The 13158-nt window shown below is 48.8% G+C and overlaps 1 protein-coding gene across 1 annotated transcript; it reads left to right on the top strand.

Annotated features, from left to right (window-relative positions):
* The first annotated feature begins 3493 nt into the window (after positions 1 to 3493).
* On the top strand, positions 3494 to 9436 carry TXNIP (thioredoxin interacting protein). Its single transcript, XM_006266450.4, has 8 exons — positions 3494 to 4067; positions 5148 to 5220; positions 5325 to 5472; positions 5862 to 5964; positions 6246 to 6502; positions 6801 to 6957; positions 7183 to 7334; positions 7700 to 9436. Exons 1-8 carry the CDS (start codon positions 3818 to 3820, stop codon positions 7733 to 7735), a joined length of 1176 nt encoding a protein of 391 aa, XP_006266512.2. The 5' UTR covers positions 3494 to 3817; the 3' UTR covers positions 7736 to 9436.
* Positions 9437 to 13158: the final 3722 nt, after the last annotated feature.

Raw genomic sequence — 13158 nt, 5'->3', positions numbered from 1 at the left:
TGCTTCTAGCAACAGTCAAAGACGGGAGCCACACCATCTGCAGTGAAACAAAGGACACACTGGGTGCATCTACACATGCATTTACTGCGCAGTAATTTACCGCACAGTAAATTACTCCACAGTAAGTGGTTTTTAGGCCAGCGTCTACACACGCAGGCATTACAGAGCAGTAATGCTGTGTGTGGACTGACTTGGGCCTAAAGTTAGTCCCAAGTCCATCTACACACGCAGTGTTAATGCATAGTAAGGCATCTACACATGCCTTACTGTGCAGTAACTAATCGGGCATAAATTTGCTACCTGTATCATGCAGGTAGCAAATTTACACCCGAGTAAGCGTAAGTCACTATAGTTGCTGCGCAGTATAGATGTGCACCTGTACTGTGCAGTGATTTTGGTTACCTAATTACTGTACAGTAATTGTGCACCTGTAGACATGCCCACTGAAGAGACATGCCACTGATTTCTGCCTGTGACACGGACAATAGCTTTTTCTGACTGTGATCAATGTCAAGGTTTTTAGACCAGGTAATAAAGATTTCATGAGTAATCTTGTGCATCCAATCTTGATTATAGTAAGGACTCAGAGCAGCAAGGAGCAGAAAGCAGCTCCAGAGGACCAGGAATAGTATGTGGTTTTGAAATGTGCTTTCAGTGGCTCTATCCCTACTGTGTTTGAGCTGCATTAGCTGATTTGAACCGTGTTCAAAATCAGCTTAGTTAGCAAAGCACAGAGCAGACAGAGCCGTAAAGCACTGTCCAACAGAGGTGTTACCGTAGTCGGGCAGTTTATTGGCACTGATCTCCCTTCAGTGATTTCACTAGGCTTCTGTCTGGCATCTTCTCTTTGGAAATGATGTGATAAACTAACGACTGTATTTTACAAGCCAAAATAGCTTGGTAAAGAAGAAAATGCTAGACTTCCCAAACTATATAGGCCACCTTGAACCTTTGTTATCTGAGAAGCTCTAATATACTGTCCATAATGGAAAACTTTTGAATACAGAGTCCCATCCTGAGATGCTCCCCTACCCGTGTGATAGTGAGGCATCTTCAGTCAGATTAGGGTCAGGGGAGCTAAAGGTCAAAAACAGGTTGGCAGAAAAGCAAGGCTGGACAGGATTCAGTTTTGGGAACGTGCCTTGGATCGCCGCACTGGCTGGCTGCCTGGCCCAGAGTTAAAATGTCCTTTGACATCTGTGGTATGTGCAGTGTCGCAGTCTGAGAGAAAGCAGCAACACACTGCAGTTTTGCAAGGGCCTGACTGTACTGCCAAAAAGCAGTACGTCGTTGGGCCGACACCTGCACTAAAGGGAGCCAAAGAAGCTGGATTTAATGCACTTAAAGGAATGCAGCGTATTCTGATAAGGAACATGGCATTTTATCCAGACCAACAGTCCATCTAATCCCTTATCCTACAGCCTGCCGCTATCCAGCCTATTGGCTATTTATCTCCATATTCCACCACCTGCCAAATTAGATCAGGTCTATGGCCCCCATAGCTCAATATCCCTCTTCTTATCGTACTGATGCAGAGCCCTAGTATGCTTGGCTGACACTAGAGGTTTCAGGAAAAGGTGCAGTCCTTCCTCTATTGGTCGACTGTAATCGCACAGTGCTCTGTCATCAAGAGGAAATTCCTTCTTTAAAAGAGCAGGTGATCAGTTTATGCCCTAACACATGAAGATGGCCAGGGGTGGATACATACACCGAATTGCAGCGTAAGGCAGAAGACAGAAATGCCAGCTTCATTACTGCAATGCACAGACACAGGGGGCAAAAGGCAGCAAAACAGCATAACTATCCTGGTGACTTACGCTACTTCTCCTAGGGAAGGGGCACAAGTTTAGATGCAAAAGGAAGTTTCTTGATTTCCCCTAATCCTGCTCCTAAAATGTGCGTTTTGCTACTTACAACCCATTTTTAACATGGCTTTTTGTGTGAACTCAGTTACTGCGAGAAGAAAACCGCTTTTCAAACTATCCCAAAACGGGCCACAGCGGTTTAGAAACGGGGTGAAAGCCTGGCAAAACCCTGAGAGGTGCTGCGTAGGCAGAACGACATGAGCCCTACATTCGCTCCTTCCCTAAAGGCGGGGGGGAGGTTTTTATTTTGTGCCGAATGTCGCATGAAGCACGTTCTTCAGGGAGCTGGGACCTGATCGGGCAAAAAGCCCATTTCCCAAGGATTCGCCCAGCCCGAGAGCTAAACATCGTGCTCCTAACAAATAAGCAATTGTCTCCTGTTTTTCACATCGCTGCCTTTGATTTCCTGCGCAGCAAGCAGTCACCCTCGTACGGCGCGTGGCAACATGGTGTAACACAAGCAAAGGGCTGGGGGGGAGGGGGGGGACTTGTGCAAATCTCAGATAGTCCCAACGTGATTAAAGGAGAAATGGGGTTTTTTGGAGGGGAAGTCTAGCGATGCCCCTTTTTGCAATCAATGCGGGTGTCCAGGGTGGTATCTTTTGGAGCATGGGGGAGGATTTGGAGTTCAATTGAAGAGTTACAGAGGATTGACCCCCCCCAAATCCAGTCATGGTGTGCGGTATAGATTTGGGGGGACTGACTACCCAGCCCCAGCACTGTGTGAGGGGAGGCCGGGGGGGCAATATGTGTGTGGGGGGATATTATGGGGGGCTATGGGCTGCCATGTAGCATTTGAAGGGAGACGCTGGAGGCCTCAAATGGTGCCTAAACCGCGTGAGGAGCAGAGGGAAAGAGGACCTGCCTTCCCACAGCCACGGTGGAGATAGTGGGGGGCTTCAGACAGCCGGCACAGCGCGTGTAAGGGGGTGGGCCGCCCTCCCGCGCTGGGTGGAAGGGATGGCGCTGAGGGGCTGTCAAACCACCCCTATCGGGGACCCTGCGCCGAGGGGGCTGAGCTATTGGCCTGCATGGAGCCATTGAAGGGAATGGGGGGCTGCGTATTGCACCCCCATAGCAGCTCTGAGGGGCAGGGGGTCTGTACTGCTCCCCCATAGCAGCTATAAGGGAGGGGGGGTGTACTGCTCCCCCCACAGCAGCTGTGAGGGGGAAGGACACGTGATTTTGGGCTGCCTCTATTATCAGTACAGGATTTGGGGGGTCGGGGCTGGGAGCAGCCACCCCCACAGGGGAACCCCTGGCAAGGAACCCCCCCCGTGACGTGACACTCCCGAGTCACAGAAGAAAAGAAAAAAAAAAAAAATCCCCTCACAGCCCAGGAGCCTGATTGGCTCCGAGAGCCTCTCAGCTTCGCCTCTCATTGGCCTCCCGCTGCGTCACTCCGCGCATCACCCCACCCCCTTCAGAACCCTGCATCTCTTCACACACTGTCCACGCTCCGCGGCCGGCGCGCCGATTGGCCGGCGAGCACGTAAACAAGGCAGCGGCAGCCAATGGGAGCGCTGATCACGCGAGCAGCACGCTTCCACGCGCCCTCAGCGTGGCATGGAGGTGATCAACAACCGAAGTGCGGGGAGGCTGAGAGTATAAAAGCGCCGCATCCGGCGCGTCTTGGCGCAAAGCCTGGCAGGCTCCGAGCAGAGCGGAGCTCCTTGCTGCTGAGCTGCGGCCAGAATACCACAGACGGCATCTCTGCTCCCTTCCCTCGGATTCCAGCGCCCAGGCCAAAAACTAAAAAGGGGCTTAATTTTTCAGCCAGCAATCTAAAAAAAAAATAGCTTTTTTCTTTTTTTCTGCACGATTTTTGATACCATTCAATTCCAAGCCCCAGGCTTTTGGGGTTTTTTCCCTTGTATTTTGGCCATTCCAGTTGAGCCTTAGCCCCCTTCCTCTCCTAGTCCCGTCTAAACCAAGCCAACTTTCCTGCCACCATGGTGATGTTCAAGAAGATCAAGACTTTCGAGCTGGTTTTCAGCGAGCCCGGCAAGGTCTACTTCAGCGGGGAGAAAGTGGCCGGCCGTGTGCTGGTGGAAGTGACCGACGTCACCCGAGTCACAGCCATGAAGGTGTTGGCCTGTGGCGTGGCCAAGGTCAACTGGGCCAAGGGCCCCCACCACTGCAAGCAGGAGATGGAGTACCTCCGCTACGAGGACGTCCTGACCCTGGATGACAAACCCACTGGTGAGAACCCGAGACCTAAATAATACGACCTAAATTGTAGGGCTCTTCTGCCCCCAAAAAAGCCTCTTTTTTGCCCAAAAATGCTTTTAAAGCAGGGTTAGATCAAAAATGAAAGGTTGGATTGAGTAATATTGGAGGTGCTGGGGTGTTTTAACACAATAGGATACTTGGCAGCCAAGTAGGGCTTTATCTGTGGTTGTTTTTGGCACTTGGCTCTGCTAGCGGCTCTTTTTTTTACTCCAGTATTTTGAGGTTTTGTGGTTATGTCCTGGCAAAAAGGTCCTAGAAGTATCTTAATGATTCATTTGGACCTGGATAAACTAGCAGAGAGCCTTAGTTGGTCTGCTGTAGGAAGCGTGTCTAAAGTTTGAGACAGAGGAGTAACAAAACTCGGGGGGTGTAGTGACAATTGGGAGATTGCAGCCGGCAGCGAAGACCTTAAAGAGGTTGATGCGGCAGGAGTAGCATCCCCAAAGGATGGGAGCGAATGTTATTGGCAGGGTAGCTGTATTGTGAACAAGCTTCCTGAGCTGCATGGAGAGGCGAAGTAATTACAGTGTGCGAGTACAGTATGCAGGACAGGTGTTACAGCTGGGGAGCCGCTCCTCTCTTGGCACAGGGAGTGATGGGCGCTGTGATTTCCTGGCTCTCTGGCACAGGGAGTTACTCCCGCCCCCGAGGCAGGTTGGAAGAAGGCACAGCTTCCCCGCTTGGCAGGGTTGTGTGTAAAAGAGTGACAGGCAAGACCAGGGATGATGTGAAATGCCTTGGATAGTTTTCCAACTTCTTTATTGGCCCAGATAGAGATTTGCAGTGGATTATTTGGTGGGAGGGAGGATGTAGAGGCCAGCTCTGAGTCCTTACTTAAGAGGATGATTAAGAAGCACGAAAAGATTGCAATGGCAATATAGCAGAAGTTTTTCAGAACGTTTCTAAGTAACAGCATAGATTATACCCAGCACAGCAAACTTTGGCACTTGTGTTGTTTCTGCTGAGACAGGATGTTGTGACAAAGCTGAGAACATGCAGCAAGACTTGAGGTTTTTAACTTCCTCTCTCTTTTTTTTTCCCCCATTGCAGATGAGGATGGCTCTGTGATCTTGAGACCTGGGAACAAATACGAATACAAGTTTGGATTTGAGCTTCCTCAAGGGTAGGTATTGATCAAACACGGCATCAGAAATGCTAGCCTTGTGACAAAATTCCCTCGGTTGTTATTTGTGCGTGTGTTTTTAATGAGCTCCTCTTGTATTGCAGACCCCTTGGTACTACCTTCAAAGGGAAGTACGGCTGTGTAGATTACTGGGTGAAGGCTTTCTTGGAGCGCCCATCAGTCCCACCTCAGGAGACAAAGAAGCATTTTGAGGTCCAGGACCCTGTTGACATCAACACTCCAGATCTACTGGTAATTGTTATATTCTTGGGTGTTGTTGGGGCAATGGTGGGGCTGTTTGCTAGAGGTGGTTCAGAGGGATATTTGCTATGTATGTAAATTTTACAGTTCCAGGGCAGATTAAGTATTGTCTCCTAAGGAGATGAGTGCTCCATATTGCTCAAAGCCCTAATGGAAGTCTAGGTTAGTTGTTTGAGATGGGTTACCTTTCTCTTGAGCTATGTACATCAGTGAGTGTCCATGAAACAGGACACTGGAATCTACCTGGAGATGCAAATTAAACCGCATGGAATACAAAATGTTATGGCAGCAGTCTGGCAGGATATGGACAGGATAGAATAGGGCGCACACAACAGGCTGTCTTCATTTGTTGTAACCAAATCCCTCTGAATCTTTTCCAGTCTCCCGTCTCTGCCAAGAAGGAGAAGAAGGTGTCCTGCATGTTCTTTCCTGATGGCCATGTGTCTGTCAGTGCCAGGATTGACAGGAAGGGGTTCTGCGAAGGTGAGCCTGGCTTCCCAGGAGGACTGGGAGATGAGGGGGCTGAATGGGACAGTGCTTGAAAAGAGCATTGCTCTGAGCAAGAGGGGAGGAGAAGGGCATGACATTGAACCATGTGATACTACTGAGCAAGGGAAGTGGGCTGTGAATCAGAGAAACTTCCCAATTAGATTGGGCTTCTCTGCTTTAACCAGTGTAGACTTCGCCATGAATAAGCTGTAAGAGAATCATCTCCACCGTGGGTAAGACCTTCCCTGTAACTAAACAATCCTGTCTTCTTTCAGGGGATGAAATCTGCATCAATGCAGACTTTGAGAACACATGCTCCCGCATCGTGGTACCCAAGGCAGCCATCGTTTCCAAGCACACCTACCTAGCAAATGGCGAGACCAAAGTTTTCGTTCAGAAACTCTCCTGTGTGCGTGGCAACCACATCATCTCGGGCATGTCTGACACCTGGCGGGGCAAAACAATCCGTGTCAGGAAGATCAAACCCTCTATCCTGGGCTGCAACATCTTGCGCGTGGAGTACTTCCTGCAGGTAAGGGTCGTGGGTACTGAAGGATCTCTCTTCCACACCAGGCCCATCATCGGGGAACATAGCATGTGCAGTTGTCCTGCCAGGGACCCCTCTCCTCCCTTAGATTTGCTCTTTGGAGTTTCTTTCAGGGCTTTGATACCTGCAGTGGTCTCACAAGCCAGTGGAATAGACATGGCATTGCACTAAATTTACAGTTTAGCCATGTCACTCCCTTTCCATTAGGAATCTTATACAGGCTTTAATGCAACAGAGGAAGGGTGATGTCATTCCTAACCATCTCTTCATCTCATTTTTGCAGATCTATGTGAGTGTCCCTGGCTCCAAGAAGATCATCCTGGAACTGCCTCTCGTCATTGGCAGCAGATCTGGGATTGGCAGCCGCAGTTCCAGCATGGCCAGTCAGACAAGCTCTGAAATGAGCTGGGTGGACCTGAACCTCCCTGATGCTCCAGAAGGTGAGCTGGGTGCGCTGTTCAGGGGAACATTTTTTGTTTGGCAAAGAAGGGCAGAGGGTGGCTGGTCCAACCTTCCAGGAAGACCCTGGTAGGAACAGTTACGGTGTTGCATAGCAGGGATTCAGGACAAGGCCTAGGGGTGGGGGAGAGAACTTGGATTGGTTTATTTGTAGTAGGAATAAAGCTGAAACTTGTATCACAGCTCACAAGTGTCTCCTCTTCCAGCACCCCCATGCTACCTAGACATTGTGTCTGAAGATCACCGCCTGGAGAGCCCCACCACTCCCCTTCTGGATGACATGGACAGTTCCTTCGACAGCCCTATCTTCATGTATGCTCCTGAGTTCAAGTTCATGCCTCCACCTACTTACACCGAGGTGAGTGAGGCTGAGTTTCTGGTGCTGAAGGCAACCTGAGCAGGGAGAACCATGGAGAAAAGGAGCATTAGGGTTTTTTTCTTGCTGGGGAAGTGGGCTTCTAATTCATACCAATGCCCTGGCAGCTTAGATAGACTCCTACATAACTTCCATGAGCAGGTCAGCAGTAGGGAAGGCAGGAGTAATCATAAGCCTCTCTGCCACTTCCAAAGCTGCTCTGATGGGATCTAGAGCTTTAGCTTTGAAGTAAGCTTAGAGAAAACTAGTCTTTCTTGCCATTGGGGTGAGTCTCAGTTGGGTTTAATGGGCTTGCCTTAATCTTTTTTCAGCAGACGTCTAAATTGCTTCTCCCTTTCCTTTTCCAGGTGGATCCTTGCACTGTCAACAACAGCGTGCAGTGAGCGCTGAGCGAAGAAACAGCCGTTGCTCTGTTTCTCCGACTTTCCATGAACTCTTAATCTGCACTGATTATACCCAGCTGCAGCAGAGTGGGTAGTAAAGCCCTGATGCAGAAAAAGCATCGCAAGAAGGATGCATTTGACGTGTCCAAGAGATGCAGCGCAAAAAGCGTCCTGCTGCTTCTACCTGCTGTGCCGAGAAACGTTGTTCAGTTCCAAGGGGGCTCCAAGCCTTGCCCTCATCCTAAAGTCTTAGGACCTCCAAGAGAGAGATGCGTAGAGGGGGGCAGTGATTGGGGGGGTGGGGCTCATGTAATGTGGGGAAGGTATCTTCTCCTTGATGAGCACTTGACTTGATTTGAATCATTATGAAGGAGAGAGACTTGAGGGAGAAAGTTATTGGATTCTAGCTCCTAAAGACTCAGAAGCCGTTCCTGTAGCAGAACGGTCACCATCACAATGCCTTGAATCTGATCTAGCAAAGACAGGCTGAACATGTCATACATTCATACACACGTTTCACCGAGTGTCTGGAGATGTAAGTGGGGACTCTGCGTAGGATTATGAACACAGCAGGGTTGTTGCTTTTGCTTAAGCCTGTGCCTTACATCTAAGAGCTTAAAATTCTTAAATTGTCCAGCAAAGTTTTGGGGCTTTGGTAAAAATACTTGGTGAAGGAAAGACTTCTGATTCCGGAGTGATAACATCCTTTCAGAGTCTCAAGAAAGAAAGCAACAGCCCTGTAAAAGGGAAAGTATTTGCTTTTTCATGCAGTAGGCAAGAGATTTATTTTTTCCTGCATGTTTGTTTCTTTTTGTTCTAACAAGCAAATGGGACATTAAAGTCCAAGCATCTTTCAGGTGCTCAATTTTGAAACCGAATCAGTTAAAACCAGTGCTGTAACTGGTAGGTTGTTTGTTTTTTTTTTTAAGTTTTATCCTATTTACATTATCTGAATCTACTCAACAAATGTAAGCTATACCTCTACAATGCTGATGGGAAGAATCACTGACAGTCTTGGGTTTGATATACTCAGATTTCACTTTTCCATCCTTTTCTGTGGATACAGCCAAGGTATTAAAAAAACCATCCCAGTCTGCACTGCTTGGGTCTGTGAGCCTCTGCAGATGACACAGAGGCTTCCTTGATGGCATTGTACAGCCTGAAGAATGTTAAACCCCTTGAGACCCTGAATCTTGTCATGCATTCCCTTTCCTGGCTATCAAAGGACAAAGTCTCAAAAGACACTGACCAAAGCTTCGTCTAATGGTGCCAAATAATTTTAAATTGTGTGTTGTCCAGAGGCATCTGGGGAGAAAAAGCCTCACTCCTCAGCCATACATGCCATGACGGAGCAAAAGCGACTGGGAAGGTTTTTAAGAGGAGGGGGCTGCTGGCTTTAATGCCATCAGCTAGTTTGCCCTCTCCCGACATGGAAGACCAGCACTTTTATGATTTTTTCATTCTTTATTGCGTATTAACCCAGCACTGTATATACTAAGTGTTACTAGGCAGAGCCGAACTCTGGCATGCCGCAGCTGCTGCCACCAAAAGCTGAGACATGAATTGGGTGTACTGCATTTTTTTTTTTTCCAATGTGTTTTTATTTTGTATTTGTTTGAAAAGGTTTTTATATTTTGTACTAAGATCCCATAAGCCCCTATGGGGCTCTTTTATTTTTAATAAAGGTCTTGAAAATCCAAATGACTGGAGTCTCCATTGCTTCTTTGCACTGAGAACCCCTCGTCAGGGAGGGGCAGAAAATGGGGAAGCTTTTAAGTTGACGGTGTGAGAATGAAATGCCACTTCTGCTGATGCAGTTGATAAGGGGCTCAACACTTAGGGACTTATGGAGGAGGGGATGAATGCAAAGGCTGGATCAAAGCCAAGAGGCTGAACCTTGGGTGCTTGGGGACACTTTTTCCAAAAGGGATCTGAGGCCTTTGCTTTAAAGGGCTGAACAATTGCGGGTTTGGCATCCATGGGTATCTGCATCAATCCCTTCTGAAACCGGCATCACTCAAGTGAAATGACTCCATCCACTGGAAAGGGCAGAGCCTGGCATCCCCTAGCTGGCGGTCTTGTCTGTGACCTCGGGTAGGCCACTTGGATACCCGTGGGGTTGTTTGCTGCTGCAGTTTAGAAAGTAGCATTCATCTCTGGGCATATTTGGCAAGATTTGATGTGAAGATGGAGGTAGGAGCTGAAAGTCTGGATGTCGGCTGCATTCAGTACCCAACTGATCCAGCATGATTGAGCTCAACAGAGATGGTGGAAATAGAGGCACCAAGAAAGAGGTTGCCCAAAGGGTCCAGGAGAGGATCTGGCTCTCAGGCCTGTGCCCTAGGCAGTAGATTACCCAGACTTCTGCCCTGGGAAGTTGGGTGCAGCTAGCTTATGATCCTACAAGCTAAGATGCTCATGGTAAGGATCCTGGACCATGAGAGACCTTTCTTTTCTGCAATGAGCTTCCCTCCCACGCTATCTATGTGCAGACCAGGTGGATATTAATGGAAAGTCTCTTCTACCTGCTACAGGGCAGTGCCTTACACCTCACTCTGCTCTGAGCTTAGAGAATGGGGTTGGTCACTTCCTGGCTTTGTCCCCCCCACCCCAGTTCATCTACAAGCTGCATTGGGGGAGGTGTGATTTTGATCAGGGGGCAAAAGGCTGCTTTTGCCTGGGTTTGATCCAGGCCTGTGGGGATTAGGTAAGTGCATCAGAAAGAAAAGCAGTGTTTTCTCATCAGTGCTCGCCGGTTTGGAAAGACGTCCCCTTCCTTTCTGGTTGTCACTGCACAGCTGGGGGGTTCTCTTCATTCTCATTCCATAGGGCCGAGCGATCGGCCCACAAGACTAGGAGCCGGGGCTCCAGGCTTCTCCGTGAGTTGCTGTTTCTACTCACCTGCTCCATGCCTCTCTGCAAATCCCCCTTTTCCCCTCTGCCTCGGTTTCCCTGCTTGTAACATCAGGCTGAGGCTATTGCTGGGCATTTTGCAAGGGTTGGTGGAGTTGCAGCAGAGGAAGGGACAACAGCTGGAGCAGATAGCTGGAAAGGGAACTGGAACAAAGCTGCCCTTGTCTCGCAGCTGCTTTGAAAGGCCACTTCTCAGCATATACCTGCCTTCAGCTGGGGACCCTGCAGCTGCCCGAACAACCCCAGCAAGTTTCATCCCTCAGGCTAAGACTCATTACTGCCTGTGACTCTGACCCTGCAGTTTCTGCCCCTTATGTCCTAGCCCCTGGTATTAGATCATTGTGTTTTTCTTCCATATCAGGCCGCACACCGTGCCCAGAATTACAGATCTGCACAAACAGACAACAGAGAAGTTGCACCTTTTGTTTAACTCACAACTTGTTATTCCCCATGAATTTTACAGGTCTAAATGCATTTGAAATGAGCCTCAGACAAGTTTTCCTTCCTTCCTTTGGCTTCCACCTTGTAGGTTGTTATGACAAGTCACTGGTTTTCCACTGAAATGGTACTTTTCTGCAAAAAGTGGTGTTTTTTGGGCAAAGCAGAAATAATGATCAAAAAGGCCATAGAAAACAAAATGGTGTTCGATTTCAGGCAAAGCCTGATTTATTTTTCCCCCTGGGCATGGAAAAATATAATTCTCAGCTCTCTCTTATGATAAGGGGTTAGTTAGAAAGGGCGGCTATCTTCAGAAAGCAGGCTGCGTGGGAACAGCACCTGCTTACTCAACAGATTGTCTGTTTTTGCAGCCTGCTATCTGTGTAGTGTAGCAACCATAGCATGTTGTCACAGCTTTCCTGAGGTCTGCAGGGACAGATGAGATCTGGGAAGGGGCGGCTGTATCATAGTTCATGAACTGTCACTGGAATTTAATGACGTTCTAATTGCAAGGTCCAGGTCTCATCTTCGGCAGCAGATTTTTTTTCCTGATAGAGAACTGAGTTGGGATTGTGGCACATGAGCCACCGAGAGATTGTTGGAGGACTCTGACTTCTAGGAAGGGCTACGCACGTAGCAGTGATGGAGATGTCCCATTTCCAGCCATGCTAGCTAGGCATCACTCAGTAATCCCACAATCTGCACATTGTCATTTGTGTTAGCCCCAGCTTAAAACTAAAGTAGCCAGCCCTGTGTGGACAGAAAAGGATCTGGAAGCCAGGACTCCGGAGACCTGCCTACACTAGGGCAGCAAAACAGCTGCAGGGATGTGGACAGCCAGCAACAGCTTGGTTGCATCCCCCGGCTTTACAGCAATTCAGTGAAGGCTACACATCAGAGCTGGTTCTGCAGCATCTGTTTTCATACAGCTGCCCCAGTGCACTCCAGGGTGAATGGTGCAAACCATTTTAGAGTCTTGGAGTAGGGGCTTGTGGGTAATTTATGGAACTGCATTGTGGGAAGTGGTTAGGAGGACCCACTGACCTGATACAGCTGCGCTTACACTGTCAGCTGCCCTTGTTCAACTAGACCTACTGCATTTTCTTGCATACAACACGCACCATTTTCTCAAAAACCAGCTGGTGGGAATGGAGGTGAGCGCTATGAATGAGGAAATACGGTAACAGCAGTTTCTGCTGCTATAGGGCCGCAGAGTAACTTTGCACATAATCTATAGGAAGCAGAACGAGGTGAGCAGGCTCAGTTAATTACTACAAGAAAGGATCTTTTTTTCTTCGTGCCACCTTTCCAAAGCAAGGTTGTATCTTATTCCAGACTGTGTTGTATGTGAGAAAATACGGGAATAATAATAATAATAATAATAATAAAATCTCTCCTAGAAGGCTTCAGCCAGCCAGAACAACTAGAGCTGAATTCAGGACAAGCAGCTCCAAGCTATGGGGTTTGCTCCAGGTCCTGATTGTATTTCCCCTTGTCCATGTGACCTTGGTGTCCCCTTCACCTCGGTGCCTCAGTTTCCCCCTGGCCTTTTGGGGGCACTGGAAAGTTTCGTTAGTAATTGCATTGGGGTGGAGCATTGACGTGGTCCACAGTGCAGACGCAAGGGAGGATGCTGTGAACTTTGCACAGCATGCTCTGCAGGCATGGAGAATGGCTCACCCAGCTGGTAGCTGATACCCCTGCATAGCAGAGCTGAATGGGCTGAGCCTCAGCTGGCATGCCCACTGCATCCAGCTCTCAGTCTGGTTGCATGGAGGCTAGAGTAGGCAAGACAGGTGTCCCCGGTGTCACAGCCAACTGGGGCAAAGGGGAGTCCAGGGATGTGGCCAAGTATGGGCAGAAAGGGCAGTTCATGCCCTGAAGGGGCCCAGGAACACTTCTGGGTGGGTTTGAGGGTGGGTCACAGGGGTCTTCCTGGGCAGAACATGGCTGGGGTTTCAACGTACTGTCTGCTCATACCCTGTAGTTGTTCTGTACATGCAATGAGTCTGCTGAGACTCAGGGCCCCCCCTTGGCAGCAGCTTGGGTGAGGGGATCTTGTGGTTATAAAG

This window comes from Alligator mississippiensis, chromosome 15, assembly GCF_030867095.1.
Source record: "Alligator mississippiensis isolate rAllMis1 chromosome 15, rAllMis1, whole genome shotgun sequence".
NCBI lineage: Eukaryota > Metazoa > Chordata > Crocodylia > Alligatoridae > Alligator > Alligator mississippiensis.
The sequence above is the reverse complement of the archived record's forward strand: the minus strand, read 5'-3'. Positions and strand labels throughout refer to the sequence as shown.

Bases quoted from the DNA above. Each gene is read 5' to 3' on its own strand.
- TXNIP (XM_006266450.4), top strand. From the start codon at position 3,818: ATGGTGATGTTCAAGAAGATCAAGACTTTCGAGCTGGTTTTCAGCGAG. The intron at 4,068-5,147 runs GTGAGAACCCGA...CCCCCATTGCAG, and splicing joins CCTGGATGACAAACCCACTG to ATGAGGATGGCTCTGTGATC. The intron at 6,958-7,182 runs GTGAGCTGGGTG...CTCCTCTTCCAG, and splicing joins CCTCCCTGATGCTCCAGAAG to CACCCCCATGCTACCTAGAC.